The 23123-nt window shown below is 42.6% G+C and overlaps 1 protein-coding gene across 2 annotated transcripts in view; it reads left to right on the forward strand.

The window, feature by feature from the left end:
- Positions 1-20990, forward strand: part of FAM21C (family with sequence similarity 21, member C) — a 36531-nt gene extending 15541 nt beyond the window's left edge. The window contains exons 15-30 of one of the 2 annotated variants that reach the window (XM_009320414.1): positions 497-589; positions 1106-1210; positions 2592-2708; positions 4207-4370; positions 4792-4903; positions 5842-6027; positions 7050-7238; positions 9020-9148; positions 9353-9448; positions 11078-11197; positions 12824-12886; positions 13590-13802; positions 15879-16490; positions 17093-17267; positions 20506-20773; positions 20864-20990. In XM_009320414.1, coding sequence (XP_009318689.1) covers positions 497-589; positions 1106-1210; positions 2592-2708; positions 4207-4370; positions 4792-4903; positions 5842-6027; positions 7050-7238; positions 9020-9148; positions 9353-9448; positions 11078-11197; positions 12824-12886; positions 13590-13802; positions 15879-16490; positions 17093-17267; positions 20506-20642 — 2511 coding nt within the window. In that variant the 3' untranslated portion in view covers positions 20643-20773; positions 20864-20990. Of the gene's footprint in view, positions 1-496; positions 590-1105; positions 1211-2591; positions 2709-4206; positions 4371-4791; positions 4904-5841; positions 6028-7049; positions 7239-9019; positions 9149-9352; positions 9449-11077; positions 11198-12823; positions 12887-13589; positions 13803-15878; positions 16491-17092; positions 17268-20505 lie in introns of both variants that reach the window. The other variant, XM_009320422.1, reaches the window with a different exon arrangement.
- Positions 20991-23123: the final 2133 nt, after the last annotated feature.

Raw genomic sequence — 23123 nt, forward strand, 5'->3', positions numbered from 1 at the left:
TCCTGCTCTGTCAGGAAGTAAGAGCTGGTTTATACTTCAAACTTGCTGACAGTAGTGCTTGGGTCTGGAATGATTCTGAGTTTAATGGCAATATAGCTGGTGGCAGGCTGGGGCTGTGCTGTGCTAATGCAGGAAATGATGGCTGGCACAAACTGCCCTCTTCCTTTATGAAACACAGCTTGTTAAAAAAAACATTTCCATTTAACTCATGATGGGGCCTGGTATGAGTTGCTGCATACATTTTTCTGCTGAGAAGGATGGTGGTGGGAGGGGAGGCATATGGTAAGACCTGCAAGTCACTCGTGCGTAGCTCTGGCTGCATGTGAGGAGCTCACTCAGCACATGAGTTTTGGACTTCAGCCCATGGGTGACAAGTTCTGTCCCTTCAACTGCTGGGATGCTGCCAGCAGCATGCCTCTTAGAAAGGGTTGTATGATGTGCCTGCCCTTACTGAATCTAAATGGGTGCTGATGCAGGGTCTTTATTTGTCCTAAAGAGTCAACCATCTTCAGGTGAGGACTTCAAGCCTTTATCTGAAATGCCTCCAAGAAAACAGAGGGGCCTCTTCTCTGATGAGGAGGATTCTGAAGTGAGTACCTCTAATAAATCCTTACAGAAATCCTTGGGATCTGAGTCATCTTGACTTCAGTCCACTCGTATCTGGGGACTCCTTATTTATCTGTAGGATTGGGAACTCTGACATCCATGCATCTACTCGCAACCATTCTTGAAAGTTCCTTCTTGCTCCAAGAATGGAATCTCTGGGAACAGTTTCCCTATCTTCAGAGAGTTAAACTTGTGTGGTACGCACAGGCATAAATTGAAAGCCTGAAGAGGGGAAAGATCAGCAAATCAAGAGCAAGAATCATGAAAGACTGCATATGTTTAATCTTGTGTCCTCGGCTTCCAGCTAGCAATTAATCTGCAAAGCTGAGGGAAATACCCATGGAGTTGCAGGTGATTGGTATATCTGAGTAAGACAATCTTTCCCTTCTTCACAGGCACACTAAACACTTTTTAAAAAAAGAAAAACATGAATGTCCCATTTAGAGTTCTTAAATGTATAGCATTGCTTTGCAAAGTGACATTTCTTTGGTTTGCATAGGACTTGTTTTCATCAAGTAAAACTGTGAAGTCCAAAGCTATGTCTCTCCCCACCAGTAAGTCCATGACAAAAGCTCCGCTCTCCTTGTTTGATGATGATGAAGAGGTAAGTACCACTTCCTGATACTGCCTGCATATGGGAACCCTCCTGCACAGCCTGTTGCAACTGCAGCAGGAAATATTCAGAAATTTACAACACTAAGCTTGTAAATGGAGGACTAAATTAGAGCACTAAATTGATCTTGCATTGTGTAGCAGTTCTGAGCGTGTAGACAACATTATGGAGGAGAATGGTAGCAGGGACTCTTGCAAGTTCTTGGTATCTTTTTAGTATTTTGCAGTCAGTGCATATCACCTCTGGACCTAAACATGAAGGACGTTATCCCTCTGATTGATAGGACTAGAGAACACTGAGCAATAGAACGGATATGAGCTTCAAGAAGCTGTTTTATCCTGGCCTGTGGTACCTAGCCACATGGATGACTTCTTGCTTCTCTTGTGTCATGGCTGGTGAATTCCTTTTTTCTCGCTTTTCAGTGTGTAAGAATTGTGGCTGCTAGTGTAGAAACTAAGATCAAGGCACAGTTTGTGCAAGAAACTTAACAAAATTGAATTAGTGTGTGCTTTTCTTACCTTTTTTTACCCTCTTCTCCCTCCCACACACCCTCCAAAGAGCTTTCAACTCTGGGCCTGCAGCCTTCATGGTGAGTTAACTTACCCCATAGTCTTAACGTGAGGCAAATAGGAGGCCTGCTCAGAGTCATAAGATAGAGGACTTCTGCAAACTCAAGATAAAGGTTTCCTGTTCAAGAGGGGGCTGCTTCCAGCTCACCTTTCTGAATAGGGGCTCTTCAGAAGCAACTGTCAGGATAGTGAAACATTTTGTAATGTGGTAAGGTCTCTGGTATCTGCCATGACAGTTGTGTTATGGAACTGAAGTTCAAGTTGAGTGGAGAAAAGCATAAGTGTTAGGTGGTGAAGTCAACATATGCTTTTGTATATTCTGCTGCCTATATAATAATCTGCATGAGCATCTTCAGGTGAAAAGTCTTGGTTCTTGCCCAGTGGTAATGGTTCAGCTTGCCTATTGCCTGTCCTCTCAGAATAGGATTCATTCTCTATTTTATTATGCAGATATAGAAACAGTGCCCCAATGTGTTAGCTGCCGTGCCACAGAATTGCTGTGTGGTGGTTTTTGGCTGCTGGTCAAGCCTCATGGTGCAGAATCTGTGGGCCAAAACTAGGCTGTGTGTTTACAAGTTTCTGGTCTACCAAATGCCATGTGCGTAGAATTCCCTGTACCAGAATACCATATCACGCTTGAAATTGTCTTCAAAAAGGGTTCACAAAACACTACTTCTCTATCCTACTCACCTGAGAAGTGGATGGCAACAGTGTCTTGCATGCTGATGACTTCTCAGTGAGCTTTTCATTGTGGTTTTGGCTTTTGATTTTTTTTTAATATATTTTTTTTATTTTGTTTTAAGGATCTCTTTGGTGTGGTACCTGCCAAGAAGCAACAGGAAAAACCCCCGGAAGAGAAAGCAAAACAGTCAGAGCCACTCAAGAAAGCCTCCAGCTTATTGTTCAGCAGTGATGAAGAGGTACTGAGGAGTAAGATTTGGCTGAAAGGAGTTACTGTGCTTTATATTGCCCAAAGCATAAAACTGTTGAGACAGGGCTCACAGTCAAACTCTGCTGTGTCCACATGCCATGCCTACCGCAATCCTCTGACTTGTTTGCAGCTGAGGAAGCTGTCTGATTCTTGGCTCAAATTATCTCAGGATCTAGGTAACAGAAGTCATGTGGAAGAGAAAATCAGTATTTTCAATGTAATTTATAGAAATATCGATAGCAAATGGAGGCTGCTGCCAACAAATCTGACTTAAAAATACTAAAAGGGAAAAATAAGTTTGCTCTTACAGCTTTAACTTCTGTAAGGAAAGTTTAGCGGTTTTAGATAGATATGTGGTGAGTTTTTCTTTGTTTTGGGTTTTTGGGGTGGGGGGGTTTTGTGTGTGGTGGTGTTTGGTGTTTTTTTCATTTGCTTGGGTTTTGGTGTGTTGTTTTTGGTTTTTTGGGGGTTTTCTTGGTGTATTGGTTTGTTGGGGTTTTTTTAAATCTAGGGATGAGAAAAATGAAACATAAATGACTAGGCTTCTCAGAGAGCAGCCCTCTTCTAGGGATGGATTAGGTGTGGTCCTGCATCTTAAGTGAAAGCCAGAGACACTAAGTAAATCAAAAACTTGTGTGGAAAGTCTCTGAATTAACTCGTATGAATAGGATCCAGACTGTTCTTAGCCTTCTTAGCCCCCAAAATTACTGTTTTGTGTAGACTTGGTTTTTATTACCTGTCCTGTAATTGCTTGTTTGGTGGATACTAGTAATATCTTTAGATACATTTTTCTCTTAATGTAGAATAAACCGAGTTCATACCTCAACATACGTGTAGTCCCTTTCAGAAAGGGGACGAAGAGAGGTGGGGAACAGGCCAAACCATTTGAAATGCTGGGAATAAGAAAACACACGAGCCAGAAAACTCTCCTAACCCCAGAAATGTTTCCTTCTAATGTAGAGTTTTGACTTGTTCATTGGGTAGGCTTGATTAAATGCTAGCTCCAGAGGTGGGGGGGGAAAGTACTGTGGTTGAAAGTTGAGGAAATAAGTGCAGCATCATGCACTCTAGTAATGAGGTGTCTTGGGTGTGGGTGTTGTGTTTTTTCTATGGTTTTTTTGTTTGTTTTTTTCCCCCCATACATCAAACTTGCTAATTATTTAAGTGGCTCAAATCAGGTTTTACTGGGTGACCTTACTCCTGTGACTACAGTTGACACTGACCTCAGTTGTCAAGAGCAACTATAATAGTAAAGTGTGTACACCCTATTTTGCTGGGCAAATACTGTATGCCAAAAGGTGGCCAGGCCCTCTGCAAAGCCTGAGCAATGTCAGATTACAGCGGCTAACACAAAGGCAGGAAAATAAACTAGTAGAGAGATGCAAGGACTGCCAAGATGCTGAAGTGTTTCTGCTTATAAAGAAAATGGGAAAGTGGCTTTGACCAAGACAAAAAAAAAAAAACCTTAAGCGTTCCTTATTTTTAAGGAACACTGGAATGTCTCCAAGCCAGCTAAACTTCCTTCTGAAGATGACCGAAAAGAGGACCCTGCAAAACCAGCTAGCACTGTCAGTCAGGCTAAAGCTGTGAAGAAGACGAGCCTCTTTGAGGAAGAGGATGAGGAGGATTTATTTGCAATCACTAAAGAGAGGTGAGAGTCCGGGCAGGGGGGGAGGGCATTTTTTCAGAACAGTCCAGCAGTACCCTCAAAACCAGACAGACGCAGGCATATTGCAAGTGTTGTCCCTTGCTACTGCTGCTGAGGAGGAAGTAGAGGTGTGTGAGTGGGAATGGGCAGGGCTGGGCTTTTACCTCTTCTGTATCATTCTCCTTGCCACCACTGAACTGGGGTCTCCATTTCCCTGCCTGCAATATAAAATCCTCTTGACCTCTTTTTATCTTCACTTCTGCAGAAAGCTGTGCAGACAAGAAGGGAGGGTGGTGGAATTGTTGAGACACTGGGACCACTTGCTGCAAATGATGGTCCTAAGTTATACTTTTAAACAGATGCAGTGCATAGCCTCTGAAACTTTTGCACTGAATCTTCCACTTTCTCCTTTCTCTCATTGCAGCCAAAGAAAGCCACAGAAGGTATCGTTGTTGTTTGAAGATGATGCTATTAATGGAGAACCGTTCTTCAGCTCCCAATCTACGCTACTTCCTTCAGCTGCTAAGGCTCCAGTGGTACCTCCCCTTTGTTTTAAAACTAACATGGAACACTTAGTCTTTTTATAGTCTATCTTCCTTGTTAGGTACTGAATGTAAGTCTAACTTGTTTTAGACGATGGTAGTTCTAGCAAATTGGGAATGGGAACAGGGCAGACTGAACTCTTATATGTAAAACTTCTTATTACCATCAGCCTAATAAAGATTTCACAATTTTCTTGACCACTAACCCTAAATTTGTTTGGTTTATGCTAAAAGCCCTTCCTGAGGATGTTTTGAGAGCTCTCAGCCATAAAATACTGTTAAAAGGAACAGATACCTTACTGCTGACTGAAGCTAGGGCTTCACCCTGTGTGTCACCTCAACCCAAGCTGGTTCAGATGTGTCTACAGGCTTCTCACTGGCCCTCTGTTGAGGGTGCTTATGCTATCCTCTGTCTTATGAGCTTAGCCCGTAGTGTACTGTCTGTCTGGTTGTGCTTTGGAATTGAGAGTAGGAGTTGCAAAAGCTTAACACAGCTGTACCTGTAGTGGGAATTCCTGCACGTGTGTGTGTGTGCTGCCCTGCCCCCCCCCTTGCCTTTCTGCTTACCAGGAAAACAGTTGTCATGGCCCATAAAGACAATAGGTTTGGGAATAGAAGAAGAAACAGGCAAGCCACAGTCTAGCTCCTGGCAGTCAGAGGAAACTGTGCACCAACCAGACAAGATTCCCAGGGCATCCGCTGTAAGCTTGCAGCTGCTTCCTGGCACTCTTCAACCAGACTCAAGAGCCTATAATACTAGAAATCAAAAGTCACAAACCAGAATGTCCCATGGGAGGAACGTAGAAGTCAAGCATGTTGCCAGTGTCCTAGACCCCTGCAGAAGGCGAACTGAGACTCTGCTATCCCACAGCAGTGTATGCTTCTTATATACTCACCAATTTTGTGTCAACAACATTCTTTTAATTTTGCAGGAGAAAGTAAAACCAGCACAAGCACCACCTTTCTTTAATGAAGAAGAAAAGGAGGAAAAGGAAGATCTGCCAGATAGAGCAGGAAAGTCTAACCAGGTAGAAGATAGACTGTGGTGTTTAGAAGAGCCTGGAGCAGTTCCTGTGCCTAGAGGAACAGATGTTGCAGGGCAGCAAACAAAGCAAAAAGTGAGGGATTTTCTTACATTAATCTGAAGTTTGGTAAAGGTTGAGTTTAAAAAAAACAACCACAATCTAACAGCACTGCTCTGGGACAGAATTCTTTTTCTGGATTTCTTCTTCTATTGCCAAGGAGAGAATAACTCTGTCTCCATTTAGCAAAATCACTTGTCGGTCAAACAGCAAATTGATTAAATGGCATTTAAAAGTTGTTTCCCAACTGACATACGTGAGATAATTGTTTGGATTTTTTTGGGGGGGCGGGGGGAGGAATCTTTTGGTTTTCCTCCAGAGTGAGTTGGGTAGTCTTTATTCACATAACAGAGCTTTCCTTTAAAAGATAGCCTATACTAATGTGTAAGCTTTGCTTCAAGCTCAGTAACTTTGTTTCAACACAGTCTGAGTTTTAAATGGTGTTGGTAGCTGTGGCTTTCAGCATTGTGAATTTCTCCTGGGCAGCGCTGTTACAGAACAGTATTGATGTGTATTATTGAACGTATTATTGAAGAAGCTTCAGCAGAACTTAATCTTGGGCATGGTCTTACTGAGTGATTGTTGGGGAATTACCAGCTGATGAATTTCCAGAGTAGTTATCATGCTTTACACTTTCCTGGGCACATTCAAGGTTCAGGTAGTGCTGCCCACTCCAAAGAATCCCAAGTTGCATGAACTAGGTACCTCAGAGATAATGGCAAAGCTGCTTAACGCAGCCTTGTGGCACACATGCAACCTGACATATGGATGAGAAGGAAACCTTATGCAGGAAGCTGCTTATCAACAGCACTAGAGTGTAGGGTACAGGAGGAAACTTGTGTTCCCTTTAGAGCCATAAAGCGTGTTCTCTTCTTTATCTACTGTCTCTTGCTGATCTGCATGTTGCTATGAGTTGAATATAGTTGACTGCTTGGTAATGGATTGCAGAACTCTGACCACTGCTGGCATTTAACCAAGAAAGCTTAGTGGATTTTGGGGCAAACCTGAACTAAATAACAGGCTGATGTGTTAATTTATTTAATTTTTTTTTTTTTTTGGTGGAGCCTTTTGCAGCAGCATCCTCAGAGCCAGCCAGCAGTTCAGATCTGTTTGCAACATCACCACCAGCTCTGGAGAAAGATGTCAAGACCCAAACTAAGAAAGTGTTAAGCTTGTTTGAGGAGGAGGAAGAGGAGAGACTGGATGATGATGATGGCATTAAAAATGCACAGAAAGAAATTGGTGTGGTGAGTCTAGGGAACTTCTTGAACTAGGAAATAGTATTTCTACCTTTCTACCTCTACAATTCTAGCCAAGGTTTTGTTTTTACCCTTCCCTCTCTTCATATCATGGAGGCTAATCTTTCTCTATTTCTAAACTTCCAGATTCTTGGGTACTGCTGTTCCCCATGATCCTGAATTCCTTTGTAAATTTTTCCATCCCACTAACTCAAAAGCATTTGGCTGCATGCTAGTATGAAAAGAAATTCTGTACAGATGTTTTGGTGCAGCTACTTGATGTCTGCTGTACAGAAGTGATTCCCCAGTTACCCCTCAAGGTCAGAGGTACTAGGAAGTAGAAGGACGTAGAATTTGAAGCCTTTGTGAGATGGTTGCAAGAAGCCACATCTGTCCTATGAATTTAGGAAGATACCAATCCTTCCAAATCTTTCCTTCAAAGCACTGAGCTGCCAGCACATAATAGTCACGAAGTGATTAAGGTGCTGAAATGCATATTCATGCAAAAATCAGAATAGGTAATTCAGGAACTTAATCTTTTTCATAGGCAAATCTGAAAGGTGCTACTATTTTCCTTGCTTATCTCAGCTTAATATACATTTCATGTGTCGATACTAGTAGACGTGCATTAGGTTTTTGTGTATCTGGGCATAAACAGCAGTTCTAGTGCTCTAGAAATGCGACCTGGCTTTTGATATAAAATTAAAGCTGGTGCACAGAGAGGCTGAGAATGGAGCAGTAATAAAAATCATAAGACGGGGTGTACGGACCAAAAATGGTGTACTGGAAACTAGCTTTAGTAGGCAGCCCTTTGGGGCTCCTGGAGACTTGGACTGGGAAGGGGAGAATCGGGCTTTATTCTTATGACTACCGCTCCTGCTGCGACTCAGATTTTGAGTCTGATGTTATGCTACTGGACATTCAGTCATGCTCTGAAGAGGCACACTTTCATTTGTGTAGGTCCTGAAGAGACAGCTGGGTGGTGAAACATAGATACTGGCTTTTACCTACACGTTCAGTGGGGCCTTTGCCTTTTGAAAGTCAGACCTGGGTGCGTACAGTGACCACGATCATAGAAAGGCATTGGTTTTGGTGTCCAGGCAGCTGATACTGGTTGGTTTGCCAGATAGCGGAGGGATGATAAGGTGATAACATTTCACTGTCAACCTTCCACACAACCAGCAAATTTGAAAGTACAAGCTCTTGCCAAAGGCAGATAATATGTTCTGTTCTTCATTGTGGGGCTGTGTTTGCTTTAATGGAAGGATAACAGGGAATCTGGCAACAATAACAGCTTTACAGGTCTTCAATTTTTTTTTTTTATTTTACTTTTCTTTAAAAGGTAGCTTAGGAAGATAATTAACCCCATTCTTTTCCGCACACTTCTCTGTCCTGCGCCCTCAGCTGAAAAATTCAAGGCATAAAAGTCTTACTAAAATATAAACCTTACTGTACACTCATGATAACATACTGAAACTTTTTTTTTCTTCTCCTCCTTCCTTCTAAGGAAGCTTTATAGGTAAATAGTAGCAGCTGGATCTCAGGTCAGCAGACACAGATACATTTTGGTTAATATCTTCTCATCAAATTGAACTGTGAATACAAATATTTACATTATAAGTTTTGCAAATTTGGTCAAAGTAAAATATATAACTGGCAGTTAAAGTTTTATTTTTGTTACCAGGGTCATAGTGTAGCCTCAGGTGAATTGTAACTGTCTTATCACTAGGCAAATAACCTCCTTAAGGAGGGAGTTTCTCACTGTGTGGACCTTTCTCCTCTCCTTCCAGGCTTCTGAGAAAAGTACTCGGCCGAAAAGCACCGGAGTCTTTCAAGACGAAGAGCTCCTCTTCAGTCACAAACTTCAGAAGGACAATGATCCAGATGTCGACCTCTTTGCCAGCCCCAAGAAGTCGATGGTGAGTTCAAAGTCCTCCTCTGAACCTGCTATTTAAAAACAGTCTTTGAAGTGTGCAGCTTACCGGTGTTTCTTGTCTGACACAGCTTAGAAGTCACTGATTTCCAGGGAGGGCCAAGTGCTAATATCAGTTCAGGCATCATGGGCCAAAGGAGAGGCACTTTTGATTGGTGACACATCTTTTCTTCATCCTTTGTCTCTTTAGTCTGCAAACCGTATCCTGAAGCCATCATCTGGAGGAGGGCTTTTTGGGGATGACGATGAGGATGATCTCTTCAGTACTGCTAAAACAAATCTTCCGGTATCTGTTCCTCTGCTGTAAATGGCTTATATAAAAGACGTTGGAAAGAAGTGTATGGAAGGGACTTTTTCCATATATATTTCCACAAGAAGTGAAGTGACTTCTCAAATCTTTTTGAGAGAATAGAAGTGGCCATTGTGACCCTGGAGACATAGGGAACAAACAGATGCATTAGGTTTCCCAAGGCTGGGATGAGAGGATTGGATTTTTTTTCTTTTTGTGTACCACTGGGACTGGCTTAGGTGTAAGAGAACACACCTGAGCAGAAATGAGAGTAGTAGAGTTTGTATTGTTTAATTGTTTTATTGTTGTCGTGGCCTAACCTCAGTCAGTCAGCCAGCAACTGAGCACCACACAGCCGCTCGCTCACTCCCCCTCTCCCCTGGTGGGATGGGGGAGAGAATTGGAAAAGTAGAAGCGAGAAAAACTCATGGGTTGAGATAACAGTTTAATAATTGAAATAAAATAATAATAATATACAAAGAAAGAGATGCAAAATGCAACTGCTCACCACCCACCCACCGATGCCCAGCCAGTCCCCAAGCAGCGGCCCCCCCCGGCCAGCTTTCCCCAGTTTATGTACTGAGCACGACGTCCCATGGTATGGAATGTCCCTTTGGCCAGTTGGGGGCAGCTGTCCTGGCTGTGCCCCCTCTCAGCTCCTTGTGCACCTCCAGCCTTCTCAGTCGGTAGAGCATGGGAAGCTGAAAAGTCCTTGGCTAGTGTAAGCACTACCTAGCAACAACTGAAACACCGGTGTGTTATCAACATTGTTCTCCTACTAAATCCAAACCACAGCACTGTACCAGCTACTAGGAAGGAAATTAACTCTATCCCTGCCAAAACCAGGACAATTGTTTAACTTGCTAATATTACTTCCCTGTAGTTCATGCATGGCTGATGAGCCTTGCTCTGACTTATGTAATTAAAGTCTCTGCAGGTTGGGTTGATTTAAGGTAATGAATGTGATATTAAAATCCTTGTGATCACTGGATTGTTTTCAGAGGGTGAGCAGCTGCAGCATTGAACTAGACTGCATTATAGGTGGTCTGAGGTCAAAGTCCTAACATGCATTCCAAACTGCTACTCTAAATGTATTTAGTTTAATTAAATTGAAGCCAACTTTTACTTTAGTCTATTTTCATGTCTATAGCTGGAAGTTAGGCTAGAAAACTGGCAATAGTTCCTGGAAACAGTTTCTTTGAGGACTGTGGAAGAGATGATCTTAAGTAATTAGCACTTGGCAGCTATATATGGAGCCTGTTTGCTTGAAAATACAAAAATAGCAGCGTTCCTTAGCTAGCTTTGTGCTTTTATTTTCCCTGCTGTCCTGTGCATGAGGAAATATGTATGCATTTGGAAGGTTGTTGAAACTCTCATTATTTATCGTTAGCATAGACAGCAAAGGCTGAGGTAGGCTAAAGGAATGGAGGAGTGGAAGGCCCTTGTCATTGCAGACCCAAAAGGCAATGCCTATGATGCACTGCAGAGTCAAAAGATGTGGCTAGTTTTCTTTTGAGATAGAAGCAAGATTTTAAAAAGCTTTGCTTGTTTTTTGTTTTTGTTTTTTTATCTGCAGACCATGCTTTTTACCTGATTCATGTTGACTTGTGTTCTTAATGCTTTCAGAAAATAGCCGAGAAGAAAACACTTAAGGCCAGTACTGGCCCTTCCTTGGAGAGCAGTAACCTTCTAGAAAATGTTTTAAGTGCTAAACAAGATGAAGCTCTGAAGGCAGTAACTACAGAGGCAAGTACCTAAATCTTTTGCCTTGAACAGCATGCAAAGAAAAAGGAGATGTATCGTTTTGTTTTAAATAAGTCTCGTGAAAAGATCAAAACTAATGCCTGGATTCACTGGCTGCAAAGCAGCAATGCATGGCCAAACTTGTCTCCGCTTATCAGCGGGTGCACTGTTACTACCAAGAAGTTTAAATGCTATTGATAGTGTTCTATTCATTGCCCACACACTTATACAGGCCAAGTACAAGGCAGTGAAGACCTACACCTCAGGTCCAGTTGGACTGAAAATGGGTTGTTGTTCATTCTTCTCTGAAGTGCCAGTGTCTGTTGGAGTGAATGTGATCTCTAAAGTATACGTGGGCTTTCTCAGAAGGGAGATCAGGGCATGCAGCACAAATCTCTGGCTGTTGAGAATCTTATCTTAGAGACTTTACGATGAGCAAACAAGACTCCTACTCCTGTCCTTAATCTTGCACAACCAGGGGTCTCTGGGAGAGGCAGTCTGGATCTGAATTCAGGCTTGTGCCTCAGCAGAGCTGCTTGTTGGATTTCCATCTGTAGGAGGCTTTTCACTGGGGGGGGTGTGTGTGCTGTTTTTTCTCCCCTGGGCTGAGGAATGCAGAGCAAGTCTGTAAGGCTAGTAATTAGCCTGTCTTCCCTTATGGTGAAGTATTCCTTGAAGTGTAGAATCACGCTCATCTTCCCTTTTTTGTAGCTACTGACAGCTGGGTATAGGAATGATCTCAGCCTGTCTGAGGTTCAGCTGAACACCACATGCATTTAAGTGGAGAATGATCTCCTCGGATGCTGGGATTCCTCTGTCATGCTATCAAGACCCCCAAACCAGTGTCCTAACCCTTGCAAAACCTCAGTTACTTCAACCTGGCTGAAGGAGCTCTGACTGCCCAGTCACACCAACAGTAGTACAGCCTAGCTCACAGAACCATGGTAGACTACAAACTTGTGGAGAGCAAGGCCTGGGAAGAGCACCTCAGCCGATGTGGTTCATCCCTGAATCCTAGAATTGACCCAAGTCTTCAGACCAGACAGCCGTTCTTGCTCTTTTAGCCTAGCCTTATTTCTGGCACTGATGGCCTGCTTTCTATAGAGGAGCACTCACTTCTCTGAAGCTGTTTTCCTTGCAGACTGAGAGGTACAATTTTGTAACCCTCTTGGCTACAAAAGCAAGTGTGGGCTTCATTGAAGTCTGTGGCCCTATTATAGCCAGTCACAAAGAGAAAAGTTAGTTATATCATGGTCTGGCAACATGGCATCGGAGGGTCTTAGAGGAGGGAATAAGCGAGGAGGGAGAGTAGCTGTCACAGTTTGATTTGACTGGTGGTGTGTCCACCTGGAGAAGATGGAAGTTGTTGAGTTACTACGGCAAAGTATAATATTAGGTAGAAGGAGGGTGGAATGAAATGTGATAATGAAGATGGGGCTATGGCATGTGGGGAACTGAAGCTGAAAATTGAGTGACTGTAGCTCTGGTGGTAGAATGTGACGATAACAAGGTATCTTCAGAAGGAATTTGTAAGCAGTGGGCTGCTTTCTATAGATGTATTAAAATGCAAACTATAGTCTGGTTGATAAAAACCTGTCCACTTGTTTAATCCAATGTAATTTTGTGCAGAAATCTACAGGTCCTGTTCCCATTAAAACCAAAGAGCCCTCATCTCGGATTGGAAAGCTACAAGTAATTAACTTTACTGGCATTTTGACTTTCAAAGAAAAAAAAATCTTTCTTGCCTCACTGATGGCTCCCCCTGAAACAAAATCTTTTTACTTCCTTACCTTACCCTTGCAATTTTTCAGATGGAGTATTTTCTATTACTTTTTCTGTGTTGCATGTTTAATATTATTTCCCCCTCCCATTTCAGACCTGACTCTGAGCAGCACTATTTACTCTATTTGGGGGGCAGGGGGTGGGCTCCTCTTTGACCTGCTATTCTTCTCAGCACTATTTCAAGTATGTTCAGAGGCTCTTAGGGGTATGTTCAGAGACTCTTAGGGATTTGGGGGTTTGGTTATGTCCCTCTTCTGACGTGAGATGACTAATAACTGTCTATATCACAGCATCACTCTTAACGTCAGAACCATTGTTGTCCTCAGACAGGATACTGAGCTACATAGGTATTTCGTCTGACATAATGTGGCTATGCTGTTCCTGAAGCTCTCATACAGGATAATAGTGTTGAGCACTCCACAGGCTTAGTGAGGCAGAGGACGTGGGAGACACAGAAGCGCGTAGGTGTGAGAAAGGCCAGGCACTTGTAGAAGTAGAACTTGAATGCCTATATACGCTAGTTCTTGCTGCTTCTCTGGAGCCATGCTTGCTCTTGAGCAGTATTAACATGATCTCTTTTTGTGTGTATGTTTTTGTTTTCTCTGTTTTGTAGGCTAACTTAGCTATTAACCCTGCAGCCTTATTACCTGGTGCAATGCCTAAGGTCTCCAATGTAAAGTCCCCCTTACCAGTTCTGGACACTCCATTGCATGAGCCCAAGGATTTACAGAACAGCGAAGCCTTCTCTGCTGCAGGAAACAATGAAGAACTAGGTGTAAGCTTTGATCAGCCTATGCAAGCGGATACCTTGCACAGCGCCAATAAGGTAACCTTGGTATTTAGGAGGATAGAAGGAGGGATTAAAAACGCAGTCTGTCCTTGTGCAGGAATTTGTGGTTCAGTATGCAAGTTCTGCTAACAGTATGGTCTATTTGAATCTAAATGGATGTGTGGAAATCTAATCCCCCTCTCACTTCTGTGGACCGCTGAAGAGAAAGTCAAGCCTATCACATTCTTAGCTCTGTAAGGGACTTATGCATATGCCTAATTCTGTGTCTTTTTAAGGTACACGTGTACGTTCCCCAAATACAGTGGTTTTCCCTATAGGTTAAAGGTATTTTAGCATAACATCTTGTCCTGTCCCAGGAGACACCAACCTGAAAACCATAAAAAAGGCATCTCTCCAGGCTAACTATAAAATACGTTATGGACAGCTGCTGTGGCAAGATATTAGGAACACATCACTGCTGTATGTTGACCTTTACCTCCTCTGTGGATAAAAATGTCATGTTGTCCTGAACTGACACTCCCAATTCTTTTTCAAACAAAAACTTTGTTTTTAAAGAAAAAACCCACACAAAACCAAAACAAAAAAGTGTTAACTTTGATTCTTTCTTTGTTTAATGCTGCTGAGGCTGTTCATTGCTAGATGAGCAGCAGAGATGACTTGGGAAGATGCAGCAGCTGTCACCAACAGTGGGTGACATGACCCCTTAAGTGTCAAATGGGTTTAAAGCTTGTACATCAGACTAATGCATTACCATGTAGGCATAGTTGTTTCCAATAGCAGCATGTCCTGCACAAGAGACAAAACCCTCTATCATGATACTTTTAAACAGATAGGCTTGCAAAAGAATAGAGCTCCTTTAGCTGCGTATGGTCAACCTTGAATGTTCACTTTAGCATAGCAATGATGCATGTTTGTTTACAGACATAATCTGAGAAGAAGCATCTCAGTAACTATACAGTGAATGTTTTTTGTGGTTCAGGTTACATGTTTTAATTTTGGCATGTCATTGCTTCTTGAACCTTTCAAGTTTGAGTTTAAGTTGTAAATATATGCAGCCAAATGCACTTTTTTCTAAAGGCTGGAACAAAGCAACCTACCCAGCATTCTGTCTGTCCTTTCAAAGAACAGTGCATGGAGCAGGGATCAGTTTATTTCAAGTGCATCACCCTTCCATCATGATTTTCCTGTTTTTCAGCCATGCTCTGATAAATACAGCCCCACGCTCTGAAGGCAGATATGCTTCTACAATGATTCTGACAAAAGCACATGGCTTCTTTAAGCTTGTTATAGCATATCTATCCAGATTGTCCTTCTACTCCAACACAGCAATTAACAAAAGGGAAGAGGTTGTACTGATCTGTTTCCCACCTGTGTGAATACTCCTGTCCATGTGGGATATGGTACCAGCTATAATGGAAACTTGCAGGGGGGCTTTTTTAAAAGCAGCAGAGGAATGAACTGCAGCAGGCTCTGCATAAAATGAAATTAAATGGAAAATGTAATTAGTCATGACTTGGACAGACTAACTGTACCGCAGAAGCCTCTGGATTAGCAAGCTGTCAGACTGACTAAGGTATTACCTAAAGCCAAGGGGCTAGAGTGGCTTGCTGACCTGTGTTGTGACTCTCTACTTGCGAGTGCTGTTGCTTTTGTACCCCAATTCCACCTGCTGTGGAATGACCAGAGGGCAACAAATCAAAAGTCCTGGGTTATTTTTCTGAACCTTGCTGCAAACTATGCCAAGCTTGAATGTCTCACTTGTCCATCTTTACCCTTTCTGGAGAATGGATGATGCATGGTTCCTGCTGCTTCTCCTAAACAACCTAAATCAGTGTCTGCTCAGCATTCCTTGCTCAAGATTTTCAACTGAGCATTTGTTTAAATGTACATGTAGCTGTTTAAGTTACTTAAAACAGAGCTGTGAGCAGAACTTGTAGTTAATTCAGTTTCAGTGTGCTAGTATGAAATGGATAATGCATGTTAATTGCAGTGATGTGAAGGCGGACAAAGTGCTACAAGGAAACATAACAGGAATCCTAACCTGTCTTCTGTGAAGTGTGGGGTTTTTTTCCTTCTATATAACCCTGCTCTGCTTTTACTCCTTTCTTGCAGACCAGGATCAAGGTTACAGGAAAACGAAGACCACCTAGCAGAATGGCCCGCCGTCTAGCTGCCCAAGAGTCTGAAGAGAGTGAGGAGGTGGACAGTGCTAAAGAATCACAATTCTCTCTACCAAAACAGACGTCAGCAACAGTGAACATAAAGGAACCTCTTGCTATTGAAGCAGAGTCCAAGGAAAACGGCTTCCTCTCTGGCTTGTCACTACCAGCTCATGGCAGCGTTTTGTCTGCTGGGACAAACAAACTCCTTCCTCCAGAATCCACAGACCAAGGGGATGATCTGTTTGAATCAGAAGACCTGTTTGCAACCAGCTCAACATCCAGACCAGCTGCACAATCAAAGTTAAAGGAGGGAATGCCAGACAGTGCGGCTAACAAACCCATCAAGGGCAGGGAGAAGAAGCCTGATCTGTCTGTTCTGGGTGATCAAGACAGCAATGATCTCTTCCAGCCTGTACAGCAAAAATCTTCAACAAAAAGCAGCCCTATACCTTTCTTGGAGGAAGAGGAAGACTCTCTCTTCACCTGTCAGAAAACTGGAAAAAAGGAGTTGAAATCTGCCGTCCGGCAAGCTGTTGACCCTACTGCCCAAGATATCTTTGAGGTAATAATTGAGCATGCTACCTTGGCCTTTTTGATCCCCAGGACCTTATGCAGACCCCTCTATTTAGACACAAGCTTAATGGATGCTGCTGAGTAGGATGGGGTGTGCAGGATCGGTAGTGAAGTAAACTGTCAGTCATGTTCTGCTACTGGGCAATAGAAACCCTTTCTTTGGATGTTCACCCCCTTATTAGCAAGAGTGGACTAAAAGGTGGAGCCTTAACACAGAGCGGGCATGTCACTGAATGTGCTGTGACAACATACCTATGATTATGACCTTTTTCAGAGTAATAAAGCGTTTGGTTCTTATCTTTAGCTGTCTATTCAACGCACAGCGGCTCAAATAACCCTTTTAAAAAAGGAATAAAGTTGGCGGGCTGGGCAGCTGATAGAAGCCTCTGTGTGCTGTACTTGACCTGTGCACAATCCCACACTAAGGCACTTTTGCCGAGCCCTCCGTGGGGAGAAGGGACTCAAACTTCTTGGGTTTGAGAAGCCCAAGGCTGTCAGTCTTCTAAACATCTCGGCTGCTGTGTACAGATAATTTGACTATTCCCTTGAAGTGTGTTGTGTATTGATGATCTCTCTATGCTTTGCTCCAAGGATGATATATTTGCTACTGAGGCAATTAAACCAATGAACAAAGCAAAAGAGAAAATACCAGAAACTAACCTGTTTGACGATAACATTGATATTTTTGCGGATCTCACCGTAAAACCAAAAGAGAAGAAGACCAAGAAAAAGGTGGAACAAAAATCCATATTTGATGATGATATGGGTAAGTGTCTAGTGTCTTGCTGCTAATCTCATAATATTGTCCTGAGTTGCATTCATTGGAGATGTTTTAGAACCCTTTGCTTTCTTTTAAATTTTCAACTGCTGTGAAAACTCTGGTCACCTTTGGATTTTAACGTTGGATGAGAACTTCCTAGATTTGTAGAACTAGCACAGCACTTAAATGGTTTAGGAGAATGTATAAAATTCTTCTGAGAGAAGGAATAGTTTAATTCTTGTAGGGATTTTCTCACCTGTGGGAATTAGAAAATTTCTGTTGTCTGGAGTTAAGAGACTAATCTCATGTTGTTATGGCTCTGAGATACATTCTCTGTTTCAATTTGCACAGCTTTTTGTATCGTACTTTCAGATGAATCACTGATATGAAGAAATTGGCATCTCTTCCCACCCCACCTTCACTATTGTGTTGACTACCTTGGAGTCCATAAGATTTTGTTTACATCCATGTATACCCAGAACAATTTACAAATACTACACCTGAGAGCAAAAGTTTGCCCTGTATGATTTGTTGAAAAAGCAGCATACAGTAATGTGAAATGACGCAAAGCATGCTGCTTTCTTGTTCTCCGTCAGTGGAGGTATCGAAAGTAATTTGATCCCCGACTGTGTCTGTTTGTTCTCAGGCTCTTCATGTTTATAGCTCTTCTTTGGGATTGCATGTATTTCTTTTCCTCTAAGACAAAAAAATTCCCTTGTCCTCTAGCTTTGGTTCTTGTCAGTCTTCATTCTTTCTAACCTATTCAAATTGAATCTGATGCACCACTGTTTTGCTTGGACTGCTGTTAAGCATTCCAGCCTGATGGAATGACCTGGCTAAAGTCTGTAAATGTGTTAGAAAACTTGTCAGAGAATGAACATCTTGAGATTTCAAAACCTTCCCAATTGATATAAAAAATAAGACTTAAATGTTTACGGGCAAGGTATTTGAAATATGTATTGAATGATTAAAATATCTTCTCTTAATTATTTACGTTTTTTCATGTAGCCTAATAGCAAATGAAAGAATTTCCCAAACAGCTACCCCTTCCAAATACTTCAGCACAAAAATCTGAGCCTCATGTTGAAAAAAACAGTTGTAGAGTGCCACTTGAAAGTACCTTGGAAAATTAGCCACAACAGAACCTGTTGTTTGCACTTCCACTTTTGACATCTTCTCTGGTGCTAGAGCTTGTTGTTTGATGTCACATCTGATCTCGATACCTATAGCATCTACAGCACCCTGTATCTGATAGACTTCATCTTCCTCTAGAGTGTTGACTGTTTTGTGGTGCAGCCATAGGTATGCAGCTACTTTGTGCCCAAAGCTATGGAGCTCCAGAACACCGACAGGAGAGTAGGGAGGATGCCTGAAGGTGGGGATGCCCTGCTGGCAGTAGAGTGGTAGAACTGGCGCTTGCCTATGCTTCAGGTTAAGGGTTGGCTTAAGTGATCATGGTAGCACTTTATCAGGGCTGTGTATTGTTGCCTTCCGAGATCCTTTGTGCTGCAAATAAAACAGTGGGTGCAGTTTGAGGGGGTGGAGGCTGCGAGCTGCTTTCCTTCTTTGTCCTGCCACAGCTTCTAGTCACTACATTTGTGTTAGGCTTGTGGTGGCAGTATTAAGAAAAACTTTCTCAGGTCTTTATCCTTCTAGCCTCCTCAGTGACCTTATGGCTGATGTCACAAACATCTTGATGTCACCTCTGCCTGTCTCAGAGAGTCTGCCAGTTGGTGACTGACCTTTCTTGTGCATTGACAAATACTGTTTTCCATGGCCAAAACTTTTCTACTCCTTAAGGCTTGTCATAAAACTGGAGTGATACTTCTACGGCTGATGGCACTCACTGTACTTCCCCTCTGCTGTGAAGCTAATCCATGTGATAGCTTCTTGCTTTCGAATGATGCCAGTAGGGGATTACTCTGTTTTACCGCCTTTCTAAAATGTTCTTGTGCTGAAATGCTGTCCTGGATTATTCCCGTGTAATCCCTATGATCAGCACAGTAGCAGACACATGCTGGAGTGGAAGAAAGAGTGAGAAGAGAAAGGCAAGCACGTTGTGATAGGCCACTCCGTGCTTGGCCTCTCCTCCTGAGGTTAGGATACATGCTGAAGGCTGAAATACTAGTTTTTATACTCTGGACCAGTAAATGGCTATCTGTATAAGACCTGTGTTTTCTTAATAGGGATTCAAGACCAGTTATGTGCTACTTATACTGACTTTGTGAATCACTAGTGATCCACGTATCTCAGTCTTGTAAATTTTTTTTACCCCCTCATAATCTAACTGCATAATCTGAGTATCCTAAACTTAAAACCTTCGTGTATAGGAAGAGATCCACTGTTGTGTGTGCCCAGGGCAACACTTCAGCATGTGTATGGTAGCAGCTCCATCTCTTTCCGTGAGCACAGTCCTAAACACGAGCAGCACTAGCCACAGCATGAACTGCAGGTCTGTGAGCTCTGCTGCTGACACAGGGTATCCAGGTTGGAGGGTTTCATTTCCATCTGTTGCTATCCTTCAGGAGAGAGCTCTGTCTTAATAACAACATGATATTTTTCCACTTTGTGGTCCTGGTTGTTTGTAACAGAAATGCTTGTATTGAGGAAAAGGTGGTGGGAGATTTTGATTCAGGACTGTAGACAGACTTTTTGAAGATTAAGCAGGATGGCAGCTGTAGCTGTCTGCCTCCTTGCATCTTAACTGTGCTCTGTTCTCAAGTGATTTATGCTGTGTTCTTACTGTGCTGTAGATTAAAGACTCTTGTATGGCTCCTGGATGTCGCAACAGTAGTCGCTAGCAAGTACCATCTTTTCCTCTTCTGATTTTCTTTGGCAACAATCTTACAGCTCTTGGATCTCTCAGGTTCCTCAGACGCTAATGTTCTAGATAAGAGGGATGTTATCTGGCACTTGCAAGATGGAATTCATTGTGGAGGTTTGATTTATTAGTACTTCTCAAATGCTTATGAGAGCTTGAACATGTTATAAAATACAAATATTATTCTGCTGTAGTGAGAAGAAAAAATATTCTTAATTTGACTTACAGCTAACAGCTCCCACGTATGTCCTTATAAATGCATCTAGAATCGCAAGCAGCAGGAAAGCATTTGATTATCACAGAATGTCCTTGGCAGTCACTGCTGTGTGCTGGAGACTCTTATGTACATGTTACTTCTGTTTGGCGGTCACTTCACATGAAAATCTATCTGTGGTTGTTTGTTTTTTTTTTCCCCCCCTTTAGATGATAACTTCTCTAGCAGCCAAGTCAAGATACCCACTCCCAAAAGCAGATCTTCCCAAGCAGCTTCAGAAGCAAAATCTGAAAGCAAGACACTGAGCACATTTGATGACCCGCTGAATGCCTTTGGAGGCCAGTAGCCAAGGGGAGTGTGTTGCAGAGAGGAGGCTTTCCTTACGCCCTGTCCAGTACTAATACTCTGGATTCTCTAATCAGTAGAGCTGAAATGAGATGGCTGTGGATATTTAAATGAGATTACCCATTTTAAATGGTTAGTATTCTCTTGTGCTGGGTCTAATTGTGCTAAATGATATATTTAAAAAAAAAAAGACAGTAACCTCCTGCTATCTTGTTTCCATAGTGCCCAGATGAATATAGCCTGTGCAATACCTGCAATGAAGTAATCTATTATGCAAAGTATAGTTTGTTTTATTGAACAGATCTATAGAGAAAATAATTGATAAATAGTAACTGGAGTCTGTTAAACCAGATCTGTCTGTCTGTCTTACTTTCCTGTTTACTTGCGGTCCTCCATCCACTTGCTAAGGACATCTGCATCATGACTTGAAAACAACCAAAACCACTACCATGCCTTGTCTGGGTCAGCTGCCAATCTACTGAGCTAATGTTGGGGTAAGACTGGGTTCTGTCGTCAGGTACAGCTTCTCTTATGTAATCGAGCAGTTAACAAATCTTAGCGCGGGACTTGACACCAGATAGAGATAAGGTATTTCATATTGGCAGCTAATGTGGTCTATAAAAATAACAACAGTTAAAACTTCTCTGCCAGAAAGTGTGTTACAGATGAGCACCTAGTGCTCCATGAAAACAACAGAAACCTAACATTGTCTTCTGTTCAAGTTGTAAGCCACTAAATGAATTTTTTCAGCTGCCTGGATTTGCCAGTTTTACAAATAACACTTTCCAAGAAGTCCATCGGTGCTGAGCATGCTTGGTCACTTCCAGGTTAACAAACGTATGTGCATACCTTAGTGCAGAGACTCGCTTGTGCCCAAAGGCTTGCTGTCTGCTTTCCTCTCTCTCGTCCGTGACACACTGTAGGCTGTTTACAGGAGGTCACTATTTTGTGGAATCCCTTTAACTGTCCAATGCATTTGGCTTAACTTTCTTGCTTCCTGCATTTTCTAGCTTGCCCTTCTGGAACTGATGCCATTAACCATACTTGATGCCCAATGGTAGACACTCGCTCTCTTGCATGCATACAAGCAGAGCAAATGCATAAATGCAGAAGGAACAAATGTTTCTCTTACTTTACCAGTGATTGCCTGCAATTCTGACTTTAAAACTAATGCACTGTTTTTATGATAGTGATGTACTACTTTTGCTTCAACTCATAAGACTGTTCTGCTCTCTGTGAATTTAAAGCATGTGCCCAGAGGACTTCTTTGAGAGCAATTCCTACTTTCACAGAAGCCCTTGTTCTGAGGCATCTGCTTCAGTCTCTTGTTTCTCAAGTTGGACTTACTTTATCAGGCACAGTAAATACTACAGCCGAAGCATCTAGCACTAATGAGGGTAAAGCAGAAGGGAAGGTTGGAAGGGATAAAGGAGAAACATTGTGTATTGATTTGAGCCATAGGTGGGCCTGGCAATGATTCATGTTAAGTGGGGGGTAAGTTGGGAGTAGCAGCTTGGAAAAGAATGTGGGAGCTATTTGCAAATGGGTGTCTACAGTGAGAGCACTTGCACTTTATTTATAGGCATTACATCTGCTGCATATGCCTCATACGTGATTTGGACTGCTTCTTTACTCCTTTCTTCTGTGCTAAGAAGGGCTTCAAAGACGTACTGGGGGCGAGGGGAAAAAGATGGTGAATTCTTCTATTTCTCTTCTGCATCCTCCTTTCTTCATGGCCCTTCACATTAACTTCTATTAGCATTGCAAAAAGTGCTGTTCACAAGCCAAGAACCCTGGGGGCCAAAAGCTGTTGGAGTAGAAGGAAAAAAAGCTCCTGCCTTACAGTGTTTCTTAAACTTTAATGTGAAAGCTCAGTAGAAAAAAGCTCTCTATTGAAAATTGCACCATGACATAGATCAAAACCTTTCCTCCCCCCCAGTCTTTCTAAACTGGCACAGGGAGAGTCTGTTCCCCCTATTAAAATGTGTGGTCCTCAACTAACTCCCCCTAGCAGGCTGCAAATCTTGGTCTAGGCACTTCACTTTTGAGGGGGCTTGGTCTAAGCGGTGGCTTTAACTGAGTTTTGGCTTGGTGTGTCTTTTTTTGCAAATTTCATAAACCATGGCTGTATTTTCTGGGAAGGGCAGGGCTGGAGACTCGGTGTTACAGCACCCAGGCCTTGCTCAGTGTTCTTGCTATGCGCATGTAAAAAACCACAGTATTTGTTCCGAGTGTTTTAACTGTGCCTGAAACCTAACACCTAGAGTCAGGGTAAGTCTTACGTAATTTAAAACCTAAATGGAAAGTAAAGTGGTTAATCTAATAAGCTAAGCTTGTTTTCTCCAGACTGCGATCGTCTGAGGGCAGCACCGCTCCTGCAGACCGGCCTCCCCGCTTTACCTTCAACGCCCAAACACCTAGAGCCAAAGACGTTTCCCTGCCCGTGGCCGGGGCTGCCCCAGGCCCGTGCCCCGGGTGGGGA

This window comes from Pygoscelis adeliae, unplaced genomic scaffold, assembly GCF_000699105.1.
Source record: "Pygoscelis adeliae isolate BGI_AS28 unplaced genomic scaffold, ASM69910v1 Scaffold190, whole genome shotgun sequence".
NCBI classification, from domain to species: Eukaryota; Metazoa; Chordata; class Aves; order Sphenisciformes; family Spheniscidae; genus Pygoscelis; species Pygoscelis adeliae.